The sequence below is a fragment of the Pelodiscus sinensis genome, chromosome 2, assembly GCF_052426305.1.
Source record: "Pelodiscus sinensis isolate ZL-2025 chromosome 2, ASM5242630v1, whole genome shotgun sequence".
Lineage (NCBI taxonomy): Eukaryota > Metazoa > Chordata > Testudines > Trionychidae > Pelodiscus > Pelodiscus sinensis.
In genome coordinates this window covers 37597332-37618834 of record NC_143053.1, presented here as the reverse complement: position 1 = coordinate 37618834, position 21503 = coordinate 37597332, and the positions used below count along the sequence as shown (strand labels likewise).

The 21503-nt window shown below is 44.5% G+C and overlaps 1 protein-coding gene across 1 annotated transcript in view; it reads right to left on the bottom strand.

The window, feature by feature from the left end:
* Positions 1–5322: 5322 nt before the first annotated feature.
* RNF19A (ring finger protein 19A, RBR E3 ubiquitin protein ligase) overlaps positions 5323–21503 on the bottom strand; it is a 99757-nt gene continuing 83576 nt past the window's right edge. Inside the window, 6 exon segments of the mRNA XM_075920294.2 lie at positions 5323–6940; positions 6943–7568; positions 8025–8168; positions 12530–12743; positions 15394–15555; positions 18580–18694. Of these exon segments, the coding sequence (XP_075776409.2) occupies positions 6888–6940; positions 6943–7568; positions 8025–8168; positions 12530–12743; positions 15394–15555; positions 18580–18694 (1314 nt within the window). The 3' untranslated portion in view covers positions 5323–6887.

Sequence of the window (21503 nt, the reverse complement as noted above, 5' to 3'; positions counted from 1 at the left end):
CAGAACCACTAAGAATTTATCTCTAGTATAAAATATGCTCTAAACTTAGAAATTTTATTGAGCATTGTGAAAGTTAATGATATTAGCTTAAAATAAAGACTCTGCTGCATGGCAGGAAGGCCGTGCGGAGCCCAGCACGGCAGCCTTAGAGCAGCCGTGACCCAGGCAGCAGCGCTCAGCTGGGAGGCCTGGGGGGGCTCTAAGAGGGAGGGGGTTGGCACTGAGGGGCTCTGGGGGCAAAGCTAATACTGGAAGGCTCTGGGTGTAAGGCTAGTACTAGGGAGCTCTAAGAGGTGGGGTTGTTAAGAGTCAGGGGGCTGACGCTGGGGGGGCTCCAGGGCATCTGGGGTGGGGAATCTAGGAGTGAGACTAGTAGTGGGAGGGCTCTGGGGGCTGGGCTGACACGATGGCTCTGGGGATGGGACTAATATTGGGGATGGGGGCTGGCACTGAGAAGGGCTATGGAGGGGTTGGGTGCAGTGGGGCTCTGGAAACAGGAGGCTGGCACTGTGGGGTCTGGTGGTGTTGGGCTCTAAGGAGCAAGGGGATTGCACTGAGGTGTTTGGGATGGGGAGCTGGTACTGGAGAGTTCTGAGGGTGGGAGGTTGGCCCTGGGGGGTCGGGTGCAGGAGACTCTAAGATCAGTGGCTGGTGCTGAGGGGTAGGAGAGCTCTTGAGGTTAGGGCTGGCACGGGGGTGCCCTGGGAACCAGGGCTTTTGTTAGACTGATAACATTTTATTTGCATATTCATGGTTTGCATAATGAACATGCAAATAAATTGTTACTGGCCAGCCAAAAGTTTGTGAATGGGTTTGCCGGCCCCTGGTATAAAAAAAGGTTGGGAACTACTGATCTAGACAACTGTTGAAATGAAATTGTGTACAGGCAGTCCCCGGGTTACGTACAAGATAGGGACTGTAGGTTTGTTCTTAAGTTGAATCTGTATGTAAGTCGGAACTGGCATCCAGATTCAGCCGCTGCTGAAACTGATCAGTTTCAACAGCGGCTGAATCTGGATGCCAGTTCTGACTTACATACAGATTCAACTTAAGAACCCCAGGCATCCCCAAGTCAGCTGCTGCTGAAACTGATCAGCGGCTGATTCCAGGAAGGACCAGGGGGACGGGGAGCAAAGCGGCGAAACACGCGGGCAGCGGACAGCCCAGACGCGTCTGGGCTGTCCGCTGCCCGCGTGCTCCGCGGCTTTGCTCTGCTTTGCCCCCCGTCCCCCTGGTCTGCAGACCAGGGGGATGGGGGGGGGGGGGCAAAGCAGAGCCAAGCCGCAGAGGACGCGGCCAGATGACAGCTGTCAGCTGACCGCACGCTCCGCGGCTTGGCTCTGCTTTGCCCCCCCCCCCCCCGTCCTCCTGGTCTGCAGACCAGGGGGGCGGGGGGGAGGGGAAGGGCAAAGCAGAGCCAAGCCGCGGAGCGCGCGATCAGCTGACAGCCCAGACGTGTCTGGGCTGTCAGCTGGCCGGGCGCTCCGCGGCTTGGCTCTGCCTTGCCTCCCCCCCCCCCCCCGTTCCCCTGGTCTGCAGACCAGGGGGACGGGGGGGGGGGGCAAAGCAGAGCCAAGCCTCGGAGCGTGTGGGCAGCGGACAGCCCTGTCCGCTGCCCACGTGTTCCGCCGCTTTGCTTCCTCTCCCTGGTCTGCTGGAGACCAGGGAGAGGAACGCCCCATTCGTAACTGCGGATCCGACATAAGTCGGATCCGCGTAACTCGGGGACTGCCTGTATAGCAATTCTGAATCAAAACATTGGCATCTCTTGACCCACACAGAAAATAGATGAACTGTCTGCATAAATTATTGCCTGTTAGAGAAACACTGACCAATATGTCTTTTACCTATCCTTACAAGACACAGACAGAGGAGCTTTATTAGTTCATTTACTCCAGTCTTCTGTCAGGGCAGACTTATTCCCTATATTAAATTCTCTAATGCTTTGTCCAGCTTAAGTGCTCAGACATCCTCCATTTCCCTAAGAAGAATAATTCCACTTCTTGCTGTTTGAATTCAGTCTACATATTTTTTCAACTTCGACTCTGTTTATACTATAGCTGGGATCGATGTTCTGCAATGGATCCACCAGTGATCGATGTAGTGGGTCTAATGAAGACTCGCCATATCGACCATAGATTGCTCTCCAGTTGACACTGCACTCTCCCAATGAGAAAAGAAAAATGGGTCAATGGGAGAGTGTCTCCCATCAAGGTACAGACCCCACATTAATTCAATGTAAGCTATGTCTGCTCCAGCCACATTATTCATGTACTCTTTACTGTTGTGCTACTACACAATTTCTCCTCTGAATTTTAGAATGTCAATACTAAAGCAATTATCTCCTCTACATCCCCAGTGTCTATTCATGCTCTACATATTCTCCATCTATAAAGAAAGTCATTATAGCCCATTTTTCTGTGAATTTCCTCCAACTGGTGACAGTCTTTCTGATAATGAGGGCGGGAGGGCAGAAATTTATGTAATATCATAGGAACAGCAAGAATCAAATAGTCCCTATCAGCAGAGTCACAGATTCCTGGCCATCTTCTTAATTAGGATTTCTTATCGCTACATATGCAAAGCAGCAGTGATTCTTTTCCATTCCAGTCAATATTTGCTGTTCCCTATCACTCCCCTTTTCACAAAAATAAATGGCCAAGTATCTCCCTCTCATTGATACAAACCATACTCTATTTAACACTCACAAGAAAGGTTCTATGCTTGAACAAGTAACTACTTCAGCCTGGTATAAATGTAGGAAAAATTTGATATTGCTGGGGGGGGAAAAAAATCAATTATTATAATAAAAAAAATGTTTACTTGTGTGACGGGGCCCTGCAACCTTGCACTAAAGCCCCCGCGGCAAGTGCCCTATTCGGGTGGTGGGGAAGCGTGCACCGGCATTGTGCCGGGTGTTCCCGCACCGCAGACCAGCTGGCAGCCTCAGGCGCGGCAGCTGCGGCACGGATGCTGTGGGAGGGGCAGAGCTAGACCGTGACGTCAGGATGACGTCCCCCTCCGGCGCTGGGCACACTGGGAGTTTTAAACGCCACCCCAGGCTGTGTGGAGGAGGGGGGGATGCGGCGGGGAGACAAACGGCTGAGATTGGAGCCTTTGACCCCGGAGGATGGGTGAGGGCAAGCACCAGCGGCCGCGGAAGGCAGGACATCGCGGACACCCGTGGAGCAACGGGGTCCAGAAGGTCGTCCGGAGCGACGAGTGGCTGGCCCATGGAGAGCCGGGTAAGCCAGCAGCAGGGGAGGGGAGATGGAACGGAGAGGAAGTAGCCCAGGGCGGGGTCATATAAGAACCCCACAGATTGGCAGGACACCCGTCAGCCGGACCCGGACCAAAACCAGTCCATGTCCTTTAGGGCCCTGGGCTGGGGCCCAGAAGTGAGGGTCAGCCTGGGCCCCTCTCTCCCCTTCTCGCCCTCCCAGAGCAGCTAAGGGGCGTTTTAGACATGTGCCGCCGGGAACTGGCAAGAAAAGCACGTCATAGAGGGCGACAATAAAGGCGCGGAACAAGGGGGCACCAGACTGTTCTGCCTGCGCTCGGACGTCCCAAACTATCCCCGGAAGGGGTAAAGCCCAGGCTGTGTGGGCACTGTCGGAGGACAGTGACCCGAATAGAATAGCGCCACCGCCGTCAGAGCCAATTCCCCAAAATCGACAATGGGCGATGCTGTAGGGGGAGTCGGAATCCCTACAACCTGTCACAAAAAACTGCTCTTCTCATGGAGCATAATTTTGCAGAGTTAATCTATGGTGTAATTTTTGGGCAACATTTCAAATGTTCCAATTGAGAAGCATATCCAAACATGAAGAGAACAGGTATTTTGACAATTAATATTTATCTACTTATAGGAAACACAAACAATTTTCAAAAATGGAAAAATTCCAGTGCAAGTCACTGGAACAAGAGTAAAAGTCATCTTGAAGTTTCCATACTGAATTATTTTTTACTTGTGACCATCAAATAATAAAATGCTAATCCATACTCTACATGTTTTTGCTATACAATTATCAACGATTCTCCAATATAGTGGACCTTATTAGGAATTCAATTTCCTTCTAATACAAAACTAAGCTCCGATTGTAAAACAGCTTAGAGAACATACCTGAATTTTAAAATATGGAATTTAATTTCAAGGGACATCAATGGTGGTTAGTTCCAGCAGCAGTATTAGGGTATGTCTAGACTACATGCCTCTGCCGACAGAGGCATGTAAAATAGGCTACCCAGCATAGTCAATGAAGTGGGGTTTTAAATATCTACGGCGTCATTAAAATAAAAATGGCCGCCACGCTGTGCTGGCTCAGCTGATTGTCGGCACAGCGCGTGAGTCAAGACGCGGATTGGTCGACAAGGGAAGCCTTTGTTAATCGCTCCTGTAAACCTCATTTTACGAGGCATAAGGGAGCGGTTGACAAAGGCTTCCCCTGTCAACCGATCCATGTCTTGACTCGCGCGCTGTGCCAACGATCAGCTGAGCTGGCGCAGAGGCCATTTTTATTTTAATGAAGCCAGGGATATTTAAATCCCCGCTTCATTGACTATGTCAGGTAGCCTATTTTACATGCCTCTGTTGGCAAAGGCATGTAGTCTAGACATACCCTTAGATTGCAGTTACTTTATTGCTATTATATGAAACGATGAATGCAAAGTTAATCTTAGAATAAGTAAAAGCCAATAGCTGGTTTACAATCTTTTGTTAAATGCAACAAGAATCTATGACCTCAAGAAGATATGACTAAAGACAGCCATGTGATTTTTGCACTTGAATTCATGACCATGATGGAGCGATTTCAGAATAGTTCTGAAAATAAAATCCAAAATATAATTTTAACTTCACATTTAGCTGAACAGTGACAGCTTAACTTCAGTCAATTTATCATAGTTCAGTCAATCCTGATGTTCACCAAAATAAAATTCAAAATAAAATGTGATCAGAAATTTGGTTAGTTAGCCATCAGCCCACTTTTTAATTATTTGACAGTAACAAACAAGTATGACATTTCTGTCCTTTGAGTCAGCAATTTACTTTTCTGCCTCCTGAAGTGTCAATGCAAGTCATTACTTTAGCAAGGGAGGAGAAGAAAATAGTGAAGTCACCTTGCAATAGTATGAAAAAATATTTTGGGTGCCATCCTATGAAGTGCCAGAAACCTTCAACTTCCATTGAAGCTATCCCTAGCAAAATGATTGCAAAGAAAGGCAATGGGAAAGGGGAGGGCACCACTCCTTGCAGAAGAGTCACTGATGAACAGTCACATTATTTAGTGCACAATTGGCCTTATAAGAAATTACAATTACAAGTTATTACATAGACATTTATTTCAGGTATGCAGTTTACACGCATATTATTGAGCAAAACTGAATTGCAAATATACAAATACCATAACAAGCATTATCAAATAACATAACTGGCACTAGTGTTATAAGCATATTAATGAAACTGGTGGGGATAAGTCATGGAAGAGAACTGCAGCCCATGGCATTTTTCTTTTTACCATACCAAACTTCTGGTAGCACCATAATGCAATACTTACAAGGAACACAAGACAGAACATTGTTAACTGTTATTCTGGTAGCCACATTTTTTTCAGTTTAATGAATTATGCAGCAAAAATTTTAATAGTGCAGGCGCTTTTGCCAACTTCAGCTTGTGTTTATTGTATATCTTCCATAAGCAAAAGGAAAAGGAAAAGCCAGCCAGATTTGGAACCTCTCCTTTGTACTTGTGCAAGCTCTGCACTGTGCTTTAATTCTGTGACAGAAGATGTTCATGTGTTTTGCAAACAGATGTCATGTAAAAGTTATCCACTAAAGCCTGAGTGAGTCTTTGGTAGGCTAATACTTAATTATTATTATACACATTATCTACCACAGTCATTTTATTTTCTATAAAGTTTTCCTTTATAGTCCAAGGTGGCCCAAGAGGACATTCTGGAAAACATTACAGTAAAATCCTCAAACGACCAGGCACTTACAACCTAGTCTATTCCAAAGGCACCAAGAATCAAAGGGGCACTGTTCTTCCACAAATGAAAGATGACTGTATCTCTTTCTCTGCAATGTTTGTAAATCAATGGATTCTTATTTTACAGTTTTTATATAGTATATAGTAGCTGTATCTGTTGCCATCTGATGCATATATAATTTAATTACCTCGATTGTTCCTCATAAGGAAATGTCACCTGTCTGCCACATAGTAAGTACCGATTTTCTTTATGTCAGAATTATGCAAAATGCCATAACCTTGCTCAAGGTGTACAAGTATACAAGCATTCCTGAAACAGGCTGCATCCAGCTCTGAATATGCGATTCATTCTAAATGCAAACATTTGAAATTTGTGTCCAGTTATGAGGCAAAATGGTCAGAAAAATATTTATTACTGACAAGTATTTATTACCGCTAAGGTCTCTGCGACATTCTCGTTTCCCCTAACTAGTGTTCACCCTAAAACGGTCTCATTAAGTTACTACTGCTGACCTAAAACCCACTTATCCCAAGCCCCACATTTTTCAAGTGAACAGTATAGGACATATTATTCAATTTAGCATTTAACATATTATAATTGAGCCAATTTTTTATCTGACTACACAAGTATATACTTTCAAGCAAAGTTGTGGCAACAATACAAAACATGAACTTATTGTCCTGTTGTAATGCACTTGTTAAAGCCTTCATATACTTCATACAGGTCTGTAACAAAGATCCACATGAAGCATTCTGCCTTACTAGACAGGCATATATAAAATGTAATTGCATCAAAACCTTGCTTCTGCTGGCCACTAGAAACTTATAGTAGTCACATGTAGTTCAACCAGCTTTCAGACAGGGTTCTTTAGTGGTAAATATTTTTGCAGCACTTGTAGGTCTAAATTTCAGTCTGAAGTGCAGTGTTTAATTCCACAGCATGGTTATTATTTGTTCTTTCAGTGTTTCACCAAGACCTACACCTACATCAGTTGAAGTTCCATTATTAACACATTCTTCAGTAATGTAACTCAGCTGTGGAACTTCCGTGCTTGGGGCAGGGGGAGCAAGCACAGGAATTCCACTCTGGTGTGGAGAGTTTTCCAAACGGTCATTCTCTACCTCAGGGAGAACACTAACTGTAGTAAAGCGAGTATGGTAATCATTGGAACCGTGGCTACATGAGGTTTTCATACTTTCCATATCAGAGCAACTAAACTCAGAAAAATGACTTGAGTGGGAATCTGCTACAGATGGGATACTGTCACTTAGAGAGGGAGAGTCAAATTCACTGGAGTTTGTGCTTTGTTGCTCCAACAACTGAGCATCCATGTCCTCTCTGGTCTCATTTATCTTCATGCTACTCTTTTTTCTCAGTTTACCTTTACATTTTTTTCCTGCTGTTGTTTCTTTGGACCACTTGGTGGCACTAGATTTACTCTCTGGCAAGCAGGAAGACGAACAACCAGCATTACTGCGACCTGGAGCACTGCCATCATCAACACTACTGCTTCCACTGTTGTGTCTGAATTTAGCAGGCTTCGATTCAATATCCACTTGCACCTCCATACTGTTGCCTTCCCTAAAACATGAAATAAATGGTTAGGTTAAGTCTCCATCTTTAAGACAACTTAAAAAAAAATCATCAAAGCAAAACATGCTCAAGATTCTATGTGCATGACATGACAAGAATGTTAAACTTGAATATTCAAGGTTTTTTTTAAAAGGAATAATTTTATACATTTTAAAGGGTTTTCTTAAAAAATCAAAATTAATTAAAACCAAATAAAATCTGAGCTCTAACTATTTATTATGCTATCATGACAGTATTCCCATGGGAACACAGGGTCACCCAATTGTTTATCATTAGCCTGGCAGCATGTAACACCTCATAAGATACATATTTATGTGTAATCCTAGAGGTAAATCTTGTAGATGAAATCCTCTATGAAGGTAAGTCATTTGGCCTAATATACTGGTAATATCTCATATCAACTAGACGCATTAGTCTTCTCTGTTCTCATCATATGGTTCTTACCTGTCCAATGGGATGTAGGAATTCAGAATAGACCCTGCCATTGCTTTGGTGCTAGCATTATCACTAACTGTTCCCAAGCTAACTGTGCCAGATTCTCCACTCAGACTGTATCGTTCTTTCTGAACATCTGCTTGAACTTCCAGCCTTGGAGAGAGTAAAACAAATACAAGAACATTTCAGAAGCTACCTTTATAATATTATTGCCACAGCTGAAGTTCCTGGGTTAAGTGTCAGTGTCATCTTGTATCATCCCTCACCATGTTTTATCAAGAACAGCTGACAAGTATCTCCCCAGCACTGCAAGACACTTCTTTTCTTTACTGAAATGGACACTTTTCTTTTCCTCCATCAGTCACAAATGCTGTCTTGTCAATTCTGAAAAATGAAACTCACTGCAAACTAAAAATGAACCTCCAACCAAAAGAATATGGTGCAGGCCAAGGAGGAAAACTGATCATTATGAGAGTTTTCCAGACTAAGGTATGGTCCTATTGCAGACACTTCTACTGTATAGTAACCAAGAGATTATTACCACAATTTAAAAAGTTCAAAGAACTTTTTTACCTTCCAAGATCTAAGTTCAAGCCATTACATTTTCCATGTTCCTCCTAGGGTTACCAAGTAGCTTCAGAAAAAATACACTTGATCCGGGGACGTGGGGGGGAGGGACTGGCTGGGAGGGGAGTGGAGATGGGAAGCAGGGCTGACAGGGGTGGGAGCAGCAGGGAGAGATCGGGGGGGGGGGGGAGGAGAAGCAGGGCTGGTTGCAGGGGAGGTGGTTGGGCAGTGAGAAGCAGGGCTGGGAGGGGGGAGGGGGCAGCGGGGCTGGCTGGGGGATATCGGGGGGGTTGGGGAGAGCGAGACTGGCCAGGGGAGATCGGGAGGAGGAGAACCAGCCAGCAGGAAGCAGGGCTTGCCAGGAGGGTTTCAGGGGGAGCAGGGCTGACCCGGGGGGGGGGGGGGGGGAGAAATCGGCCAGCGGGGAGCGGAACTGACCCGGGCACATGCAGATCCCAGGGCGCTGCCTGTCGCACGGTCCCGCCGAAGCACGAGCCAGTCCGGCTACTGCTCCACAACATGCCTGAACAGCACTCAGGAGCACGGACAGGGCTTCTCTTCCTCCCCAAGGCATCACTCCTACGTCACAGGCAATCAGAGGCTCCCAGTACCAATCGTGCCCCGCCTCCCAGTCACTCCCCCCATCCACGCTAGGCTTCCATTGGGTCTCCAGCTGGAAAACCAGAAAATACCAGACATTGCATATGTCCGGTATTTTCTGAATTTTTTTTACTGGACAGAGGGCCCAAAAACCGGACTGTCCAGTTGAATACCGGACACCTGGCAACCCTAGTTCCTCCTGCAACAGTAGAAGATACTGCTCATCAAGGAATGCAGGCCCAGGAGCTGCATTCCTTGTTCTGTTTTCTGCAGTAGCGATGCTTTATATGAATCAGAGGAGAATTATAGAAACCAGACCAGCCACATTCAGTTGTGAGCAAAGTATGTACAGAAAAATTAGGTTAATACACATTTGTGTTTATTTCAGTTTAATTATTGTCTACTCATATAGTCTGACTATGGACTGGCAGCAAAGGTTTGGTGATTTTCTGTTTAAAAAGCACTTTCGTTTGCTGTAAAGGAGAAGATTTCTATCCTGTCCATACCAATTCAACATATCCTGGATTTCTGAATTGGTTAAATAAAGAAAGAAAAAAACAGGGTTAAAGAAACAAGGTGAGCTCCCCCTTCACTGCTGGACTTTGACACTTCTCAAGAGATGTTCCACCTTCTCTGGGGTGGAGAATAGAACATGGCCAACAAAGCAGCTAAGTGGTTCAGACTGCTCAGAAGTGATTCCTCTGGAGCAGGCTGGGGCAAAATACAGCCCACAGGCCGCATTCGGCCCACCAAGCCACCAGATCCGGGACGCGGATGCAGTGGGGAGCCCCAGGCAGGCTCCCTACTTGCTTCGCCCCACCTGCACACCTCTCAGAAAAGCGGCTACTGGATCATTTCTCTTTCAAAACTGTGAGCATGCAAAGGGGAAGTGGGATGCTTCAGGCGCTGTCCCCGGATCCCAGCACAATCCCACTGACCGGTTTCTAGCCAGAAACCAGCCAATGGAAGCTACCTGTTTAAACAACAGGCAGCACACGAAGCACTACGTCCCCTCCCCTGCCCAGCTTGTAGTTATTCAAACAACTCTGTATCCTGTGTGGGGGTGGGGCAGGCTCCTGCCTGAGAAATGTGCTGGGCTGCTGACCAGGAGTCACCCAGGTAAGTCTCCTGGCCAGAGCCTGCCTCTGGCACCCCAGTCCCTCCCTTTCCCAACCTTCTGCTCCCCCACTCCACATAACTCAAACCCTCTGCCACCCTCCTGAGCCCGTATCTCCCCCCAGATCATGCACCCCAAACCCCTGCACCTCAGTCCAATGCCCCATGTCACAACTGCCTCCTTCACCCAAACTCCCTCCCAGACCCCACACTTCCTCCTGCACCCCAATCCCTTACCCCAAGCTCCTTCCTGCACCCAACCTGCATCCCAGACCCCGCACCTCTTCCAGTCATATCATGCTCTCCTCCCCCAACCATTAAAAATTATGGCCCACCCCTGCTCTGGAGATCAGTTAAGCAGTGACATTATGAGTCCCAAGAGAAGTTTCCAGAGTCTTTCTTGGAAAATTTAAGGTAATTGTGATGTGAGGCCATAATGGTAACAATATCTGGGATCTGGTATGAAGGTGAAGCAGCCAATTATTATATAATAGCACCATGTTGTTACCAGTAAAAGAAAATGGTTTGTGTTGTTATACAGACATATGAAGATTAGTTGATGGTAGAGTGAGTGGGTACTATAATACTGTTAACACTTCGTATTTTGGACAATTATAATACTTATAAATGGCAAAGTCCTGATCCTACATATGTGGTGTCTGGGATTCTTTCTTTTGACTTTGGTGGGCATACACAAGACTCATAAGGAGTCATAATTACATCAAATGATAAGAATTTATTTTATAACCTGGGTTACAAATAACTAAATAGCCAGAAGATACTACTGCATCTTACATTGCTTCAGCATATGGAATTTATCCTCCTCTGGGAGGCACACATTTCAGAATTTACTTGTGATTTCAGAAGCCAAAAGGGTAATCTATATAAGACAGCAGTACAGCTACCATTGCCATTTCCACGTTCAGCCCCATCAGAAAAATCCTCTCAACCGCACCTTTTTATTCACATACAAAAACTAGTTTGATTTAAAATGAGGTGTTGGTATAATTTACTCCCTACATTATGCAGTTTTTCTGCCTTTTAAAAACAGTTAATTCTGAAGAGTACTTGTCAGACATGTTCAGTATTTATGTTCATTAATACTCTTGTTAAGCAGTGATGGCTTTCAGTACAGAGTGCAGCATAGATATTAGTCAAATCCCTCTGATTTCAGTGTGACTTTGCACACTAACATTTAACTGTTTAAGTGAACGAAGTGTTATGCAAAATATTCTTGCCATATATAATATTAGTAAACTAAACTGTATCACTGTGCTTGTTATTTATTATTGCCTTGTGCCACAAGGTGTGCTAGATACTTCACAAAAAGCAGACACAGTCCCTGGACCCCAGAACACTTACTATCTACATTTCAGGTGGGACATAATGAGGTGAGGACAAATATAACTGTGCAGTTACTCAGTTTAGGCATGTGCACACTAGTCTTATTCTTTTAAAAATTACAATGTGAAAGTGCTGACGAGATAATTAAAATGCTCATTATAAAACTAGACAGATGCTGGTAAGTTTTTCATTGGGTATTTTAAATGTGGGTTAGTGTCAACAATTATAGCAACTTGACTAACCTGTCAAGCAACACACTTATTAAAGATATTAAAAATTGAGACATCATGGATACAGGTAAATTATGGGAAACGATCATTAATTTACTTTACTCTAGCTTACTTTAAATCTGAACTGATCTAAATACTAAGAATAATAGTTACTCCTCCATATATACCAGGAGTAGGCAAATGTTTTGGCCCGAGAGGTACATCAGAGTTCAGAAATGGTATGGAAGGGCCAGGCAGGGAAAACTATGGAAGGCTGAGCCTTGCCAAACAGCAGGGTGTGGCCCATCCCCAACCCCCTGTTCCCCCACTCCTTATCTGATCCCCTCTGCTCCCTACCTGACTTCTCCCCAGGGATTCCCTGACCCCTATTCAATCCCCACCCCACCTTGCTCCTTGCATCCTGGAGAACAGGGGAAGGGTGGCACTACAGCTGTGCCATGTGGCAAGAGCTCACATCTGCACTGCCTGGAGCATCAGGGCTGCGCTGCCCAACACTGGGGGGAGAGGCCAGGGCCAGCCTCCCTGGGCAGGAGGTTGGTGGCTGGACAGAAGGCTCTGGTGGAACAGATGTGGCTCGTGGGTTGTAATTTGCCCCTGATATGCACCTTCCTCAAATTTAAAGTTAGGTACCAGAAGAACAGAAAGTGTGGGTCTTACCTGTTGAAACAGCTGACCATTGCACTCCCGGACAGACTCCCTGTTATACTTGCTCCAGCTAGTGCCATAGTGCTTGCAGTTTCACTCAAGTTGTCCCGAATGGCTCCTATTCTATCCATGTGGCTGCCACTTGCACTCAGGCTCCCAGTCAGTCCTCCCACACTTCCTTCTCCTATACTAGGATTATTACGTGCCTCTGCGACTGAAGTGGTATCTAGATAAAAATGTAACAGGCTTGAAAGTCAAGGGAAATAGAAAGTTTTAACTCGTCTTAAATGTGGATCAGAAAACTGCTTCTGGAATAACACAGAGTGCCAGAGAAAGAATCCAGACAAGTTTGTGAAAACATATGCTATGCACCATGGGAAGATTACAATACGAAACGAAACAGGCTTTGGGTTGGAACTGCCAGAGGGTACAGCCATACATTTTTTGGTAAGTTGCTGAAAGGCTTTAAAATACTTGAGTCTACACAGGAATGGTAACCTGCCTTAACTGTAGCAACCTGCCACCGGGGGGGGTCTCACTCTGATTAAAAAAAGAGTAATAAAATTCCAAAAAGCAGCAGAACATCTGACAGGATTTGGCTTTGACTATTAGGTTATGTCCACACTACAGACCTTACAGGGGCACGGCTATACTGCTAACGCTGTGTCACTGTAAAGTCTCTCATGTAACTGCTCTTTGCTGGCATAATTAAACTAGCCCCAGTGAGAAGCGGCATTAGCTCTGTCAGTACTAGCTGTTCGAAAAGAAACACAAGCATTTCATAGAATCATAGAACACTGGAACTGGAAGCGACCTTAAGAGGTCAAACTCCAGTCCCCTACCCTCATGGCAGGACAAGCACCATCTACATCAGGGGTGGGCAATAACTGTCGAAGGGGGGGCTACTTCACAAATTTTTAAAGTGGTCCTGGAAGGGGCAAGGCCTCAGGCAGAAGGGGTGGGACAAGGACACTTCCCATGCTCCCCCATCCACAGAGCCTGATTGGCCTGAGGGTGGGGGAGTGCGGGAAGTCTTTGCTTCACCCCGCACCAGAGAGAAACACCAGCTGTTCTGAACAGCTGGCAGTTGCCTCTAGGCGCTGCACGCCTGAGGCAGCACCAGGAGACTGTGTGCTCTCCCCACCCCCAGGCCAATTAGGGCCTACAGGGAGGGCAGCACATGAAGTCTTTACTCCTTGCACTGAAAGGGGCACATGGCGCTTAGAGTGAACCACCAGCTGTTCAGAACAGCTGGTGGTTCACTGTAGGAGCTGTGCCCCTGACCGGGGGAGGAGACTTTGTACATTCCCCCAATCCCCAGGCCGTGATTGGTCTGGGGCAGGGGTGCAGCAGGGCAGCTGTGGGTCGGATCAACCAGCTTGGCGGGCCGGATCTGGCCCATGAAGGCTCTCTTGCCCACACTGATCTACATCATTCTTGACAGATGTCTATTTAACCTGCTCTTAAATACCTCCACGATGGAGACTCCAAAACCTCCCAAGGCAATTCCAGTGTTTAACCACCCTGACAAACAGGAAGTTTTTCCTAATGTCCAACCTAAACCTCCCCTGCTGTAATTTAAGTCCATTGGTTCTTGTCCTATCAACAACTTTCCCCCATCCTCCTTATAAGACCCTTTTAGGTACTTAGGTATTAGTTCTCTCTCATTAGGTCTAAATAAGCTATGGACTTGGACACTGCAAATGACCCATTTGCTGCTGCAGTGCTCCTATGAATATAAAGAGGCTTCATGCAAGTGTCCACTCACACAGATCAAGGATCAGGGCTCAAGAAATTAAAATAGGCTTATTTTGACTAAAACTTTCACTGTTAAATTATTTCTACGGGCGTGGCTGTTACAAAGGGAATGGTAATGCAGTAGAATGCTTTTCATCACTAAGGCTTTGTTTACACTAGCAAGTTTTGTCCAAGAAGAGTGCCTTTTGGGAAAGAAAACTTCGTGACCATTCACACTTCAACGCAACTTTTGTCAGGAAACATGGCTATTTTCATCAACAGAGAACTTCTCCATCTCTTTTCCCCTCCCTTTGTGATTGACAAGCATGCACTGTAGATACCTCAAGGCATTTTGTTGTCAATTCTGGCCGGCAGGAAGTGGCCCACAATTCCCAATCAGCAGCTCTGGTCAGCAGTTGCAACTCCACTGCCCTGCAGCCAAGTGACCAGCTACCTGCTCCTCTCCCTTGCAAGCTCCACAAAATTTAAATCCCGTTTCCTACTGGCTGGCTTTTCTGTGTGAGTTTATTGGAGATGATAGTGACAATCTGGTTTCATCCACATGGTCACCGCGGCATTTGATGCAATCAGTGAGGTAGGTACACCACCCAGGGCCGACCTTGCAAATCGTGGTGCCCTATGCAGCCTAAGCACTCAGACTCCTCTCCTACCCCACAGGCTGGCTCAGTGTGCAATGGTCTCATGATATCTTCCTAGGTGCCCATGCAGTGCAGAGTGAAGATTAAAGAACTCAGACAAACATAAGGTCTGTGAAGGGAACTGATGTTCTGGCACTTCTCTGAAGACCTGCCATTTCTATAAGGATCAGGACACTTTCCTGCATGGAGACCCCACCTCCACCCCATGGATACTTCAGAGGACATCAAGGCAGTAAACAGAGGACCTAACCCCAAGGAAGAAATCGTAGATGAAGATGTTGAGGCAGACAAGGATCAGAGGCTCTCCTTGGTGTCGCTGAGTGTCTTTGGCAGCCAGAAACTGGTGAGGGACATAGCCAGACTGAGCAACTGCTTACTGGCGGCAAAGAAAGAGCTCCAGTGTCCTAGGCTTTCAAGTGGGGCAACTATTACACTAAAACACTAAATTTACAGAAAAAAGAAAAAACTGAGTTCTCTTACCTACTGCTGCATTTGTTCCACCAACGTTTATATCATTTTCATCATCAAATTCTATCCTGACACCCTTTCCATTGCCAGCAGATACCCCACAGCCTCCACTGCGACAGAGGGAGATGGGAACAACTCCATACACATAAGCCAACATAATAGGCACGCCAATACCTACAAAGAAGGAGGAAAATCTTTATATTCAATATAATTATTTCCTTCAGCATCTTTTATAAGACTATCCCAGGTTTTGTAACTATATTATTTAATAATGCACATTTAAAATAAACCTATAGAAGAGAAAGAAAGGATTTGGTGCTCACGTGAGATTTGAGAATAGATGGCAAGTCACTAAAGTAGAGTGAAACAGGAAAGCTGTTCCAGGTAGCAAAAGAGGAAGGAATTAGAGCAGCATGAACCCATACACCCTATTATAGCCTCAGCAGTAAACACAAGGAGGATGCAGGGTACATGTGCACGTCAACAGGCACTGCTATGTAAACCTTCCAATTCTAGGGCATGCCGCACATGCACACCACCCATCTGGGATCAATCAAAGAAGGTTCTCCTACCAACAATGGAGAAAGGAGATTATTGAAAACTTTTCGGATATAAGAGCATGGAGCTATTTCAAATTAAACCCAGAAATGCCTACCAATGCCAATTTAAGGGCTCAGTCCTGGTCCTACTAAAGTCAGAGAGTCATTGCGTGGTTTATGAATCTCACTGTTTCCATATAAAATTATCTCAGTTTCCAAGTGAACTGATGGGCAAAAGCCAGTGAAAAGTATTATTTAAAGAAAAGCAGCCTGCACTAGGCTGCACTCACACACAGAGCACCCTTTCGCTTACACTGTGAGAGCGAATTATTTGGGGCAGGCACTCTAGAACTATGCACTGGACTATTCTGCAGCTTTGCTGATGGAAGCCTGTGAGAGGGTAGTAAAAGCGGCAGGCCACACCAGTCCAAACTGACCCAAGTGGAGCAAAAAACCGGCTTCAACAGAGATTCAGTAAAGAGGCTCTTCCGTCTGCTCTAAAAGGAAGGTCAACAGGTTCCCATTACTGAAAATCCAATTCTCTGGAAATTCATTCAAGAGCTCTACTGTGGAGAGCAGCATGCGTAACACTACTCTCAGAGGCAAAGTAAACTAGATAGGAGTGTGGTAGTACAACAAGCTCCAAGAGGCTATCAAAAGTAAAAGGAGTGGAGAAAAAAAAAACCCTGTTATCTCTGTGAAGGAAGAATGAAGAGCTGTAACCCTTGAGTAAAGTCCAGGGCAACAGATAGCAATGTAGGAGAAATATTATCTTCCCTCCTGCTAGCCTTGCAAACCTATACTAGGATCTGAGACACAAACTTGGTTCTTTTTTCCCCATTTACAGCCAACGGTACCATTGACTTAACAGCAACAATGTTTATTACAGTAATGACAGGACTAGTCAATACTGGGGACCCACTGTGCTAGGCATTGCGCAAACACAGAGTAAACAGTCCCTGCCCTGAAGAGTTTACAAACAAAACAGAAAGGACAGACCCAGCTTGAGGAAAGGGGCAGAATTTACAGGCAGCATGAGCAGAATGAACAATGTGATAGCAGTAAATAGCATTCCATGATTTTTGTTTTGTGTGGGAGAGTTTACTTAGGAGAGGGTAAACTACAGAAACCAGGGAAAGCACAGGGAAGGGAAGTGAGATGGACAGAGTCAGGAGAAGACAGTAAGAGGATAGGATGAATTGAGGCTGGGATGAAGAAACTGTGGCAGGGGTAGGGTTAGAGCAGACAGGTAATCAGTGAAAGGAAGAGGAAGTTGAATATTTTAAAATAGGCGGGGTAAAAATAGAAGGAGGGAGGGAGAGGGAGAGAGAGAAAGAACTCTTCTGTCCAGAGCAGTGTTTCTCAAAGTGAGTTGCGTGCTTGCTTTGGGAACGCTATTAGTGGGCCCACACTGCTCTATATTAGCCACAGAGCCTCACAGGTCCCATTGTCTCCAGTTCGTTGTTTCCAGGCACACCCCTTCCCACAGCTCCCCATAGCTGGAAACGGCAAACCGGAGCCAATGGTGAACCAGGACTGCGAGGCTCGGTGGCTAAAGTAAACAAAGCAGCACAGGCCCACTAGTGTCTTTCCTAAAGCAGTCCCATGGCCCACTTTGAGAAATACTGGTCCAGAATTCCCTGCTTTGGTTGCTTCTGCTCTTAACTGGCTGGAGTTTCCTGCTAGTCCCAATTGCAACCCTACTTTTTTCTAATGCAAATCTCAGTGTCATCTACAGAAAGTATGAGAGAGAAGGAAAAAAACAATTTTTCTCCCAAAAACTAAACTTGAGGTTGCGGTGGCAGATATAAATTATTATTTATATATTATTAATTAATTTTTAATGATTAATTTTTAAATACATTTTAAAAACTAAAATTGAGCAAATTTGCTCTTGAATCACTGGCACACACATAAGGACCCCATGGTGACATTTTTAGAATAACTTTTAAAAACAGTTTTAAATGAGATTTTCTTTTCAAAGAAAAAGATTAAATTGTGAAATATAAAAATAAGAGTAAAGAAGTGTTCTACAGTTTTTCATTTAGAGACAGCATCTTTAAAGTCTTGACATTGGTCTCTGCTTCAGTGCAATTTTTAGGGTGTGTTTACACTGCAAAGTTATTTCAGAATAATGGCTGTTATTCCAAAATAACTATGTGAGCGTCTACACAGCAATTCCATTATTTTGAAATAATTTTGAAATAACAGACGGCTTATTCTGACCTATGTAAACTTCAGTCTACAAGAAATAACGCCTATTCCGAAATAGCTATTTCAAAATAAGGTGTGTGTAGACGCTCCACTTCTGCCATTTCGAAATAAAATGGCCCTGGTAAGGGGCTAAGTTATTCCTCCTGGGGCCCAGTAGGGAAGCCTGCCTCTGACTCATTTTGAGGCTTCCCTGCAGTGTAGATGTGCTATTTCAAAGTAAGCTATTTCCAAATAACTATTCTGGAATAGCTTATTCCAAAATAACTGTGTAGTGTAGACACAGCCTTAGTGTAATCTGGGGCAAGTCATAACTTTTTATTCCTCCATTTTCCCATCTATAAAATGGAGTTAATACTTCTAATTCATTTATTAATGTGTGTGTAAACGTCTTCTCAAATGCTTGGTTGCAAGATACTATTCTTATGCAGTGGTAGTATTTGCTTACCTACAGTTACTGCAGCTACAACTGGAGAAACAATTACAGACAAGGTTACACCACCTGCAATAGCCAAGTTTCGTTTGTGTTTCGAAATGTCCTTGCCTTCGTATCGATTGTGAATCTTGAGGGAAGAAGAAAGGAAGAAGAGGGTTTCAGGATACATTGCACATCACTGATAAACTGCTGCAAAAAAAGCATAAGGATTAGAAATCCCTATAATTCCCATGTGTGACATTCTAAAGGGTACAGTCTGGACTCATGTACAGCTGTGTTGCCTCAATTCTCCAACCTGGGGTGTTTTTTTAATATTGCTTTGCTGTGAGAGAAGCCACTCCTGGTGTGCCCACGCACAGCAACTAGCATCTAAATCACTCTCAGATACACTCTGTGCTATAATAAACCACCAATGAATTACACTGCAGGGCAACAGCAGCAAATTTCCAGACTTGCACTTTCTCCCCAAAATGTTCATCTGGTACCGCCCAGCATCCTCCTGGACAATACAAGTTCCTATAAAACATTAATAGACGATTACATGTACAAATCTTATTTCCCATACACTTCAGTTCAAACCAACACTGGTTTAGATAAAACAATGAAACACGTTAATTAACTACAGAAATATTTTAAGGTGATTACAATTAATGAGGCATAAAAGTCAAAATTGGTTACAATGAAATAAAAAGATAAAATGCAACTCATGTCCTACTTAACAAGCTTCATGGGGTAGCCGAGTTAATCTATACAGGATAAACTTAAACAACAACAAATGGTCTGGTAGCACTTTATAGACTAACAAAACATGTAGATGGTATCATGAGCTTTCGTGGGCACAGCCCACTTCTTCAGATGACCAGAGTTTTGAGTTTAGGATGTGCAGACCTAAAATAAATAGGGGAGAAGGGTGGGAAACAAGAAGCAGAGGGTATAGAAATATCAAAGGGAAAAACAGGAAGGCAGAACTGGGAATAGTAAACACCTGAAGATCGGGTAGTTAAAACGAAGCAGATAAGAATCAAAGGCAATAACAGGAATCTGTTTGCACCTTCATTGAATGTTAGGTTGATAGTGTCCCAACCATCCCTCATCACGATTGAGACCATTACCATGAGAATTGAACATGCAGATGAATTGTAATTCCAACGCCTCTCTGTGTATTTAGCTAGTAGAATTGGTTTGTGACAAGACAGCCATTTAAAGATCTTTTAAACAGCGATTAGGTAGATTAAAGTGTTCCTCAACAGGTTTCTGTATGTTCCTTTTACGTATATCTGATTTGTGTCCATTGATTCTATCCCATAGGAACTGTCCAGTTTGTCCAATATATATATATATATATATATATATATATATATATATATATATATATATATATATAGCAGTGGGGCATTGTTGACATTTGATGGCATAGATCAAATTACTGGATGTGCAGTCAAATGACCTTGTGATTTGGTAGCTTATGTTGTTGGCTCCAGTGATGAATTCATTTGTATAGATATGTGGGCAGAGTTGGCAACGTGGTTGGTTGCAGGGCTGGGTTCCGGGATACATATGATGTGGTTGTGTGGCATGGTTACTGGAAAGAATTAGTTTCAGGTTGGGGGGGGGGGGGGGGGAGTTCTGTAAGTGAGAAAAGGCTTTTCTCCCAAGGCCTCTGAGAGTGAGGGGTCATTTTCTAAGATGGGTTATAGATTGTGTATAATGCATTGGAGGGGTTAACAAGGTAAGTGAATTCAAAGCAAAAGGTCTCTCTCACTACATTCTAGCAGTCTTACTGGCTGAATCTTTCAGTCAGGATCCCTCCCCCAGTCCAATGCTTCCTTTGTCCTTCAAATACAGAAGGATACAGAATGGCTAACCTAGTGAGGAGAGCTTTAAACTAGGTTCGATGGGGACAGGTGAGCAAAGCCCACAGGTAAGTGGAGAACATGGAAACCTGGGAGATAGGTCGGAAATGGGAGAGAGCGTGGGCTACAATGGCAGAGAGAAAGGAGGATCAGGGCAAAACTGGGAGGCAAGGTCAAATCAGGATCTTAGATGCCTGTATACAAATGCGAGAAGTATGGGAAATAAGCAGTAAGAACTGGAAGTGCTAATAAATAAGTACAATTATGACATTGTTGGCATCACAGAAACTTGGTGGGGTAATACACGATTGGAATGTTTGTATGGAAGGGTACAGCTTGCTCAGGAAGGATAGACAGGGAAAAAAGGGAGGAGGTGTTGCCTTATACATTAAAAATGAACACACTTGGAGTGAGGTGGAGATGGACATGGACATAGGAGACGGAAGTGTTGAGAGTCTCTGGGTTAGGCTAAAAGGGATTAAAAACAAAGGTGATGTCATACTAGGAGTCTACTACAGGCCACCTACCCCGGTGGAAGAAGTGGATGAGGCTTTTTTTAAACAACTAACAAAATCATCCAAAGCCCAAGCTTTGGTGGTGATGGGGGACTTCAACTTTCCAGATATATGTTGGGAAAATAACACTGCAGGGCACAGACTATCCAATAAGTTCTTGGACTGCATTGGAGACAACTTTTTATTTTCAGAAGGTTGAAAAAACTACCAGGGGGGAAGCTGTTCTAGATTTGATCCTAACAAATAGGGAGGAACTGGTTGAGAATTTGAAAGAGGAAGGCAGCTTGGGTGAAAGTGATCATGAAATCCTAGAGTTCACAATTCTAAGGAAGGGTAGAAGGGAGAAAAGCAAAATAGAGACAATGGATTTCAGGAAGGCGGATTTTGGTAAGCTCAGAGAGCTGATAGGTAAGGTCCCATAGGAACTGAGACCGAGGGGAAAAACAACTGAGGAAAGTTGGCAGTTTTTCAAAGGGACATTGTTAAGGGCCCAAAAGCAAGCTATGTGTCGGAAAGATAGAAAATATGGCAAAAGACTGCCTTGACGTAACCATGAGATCTTGTATGA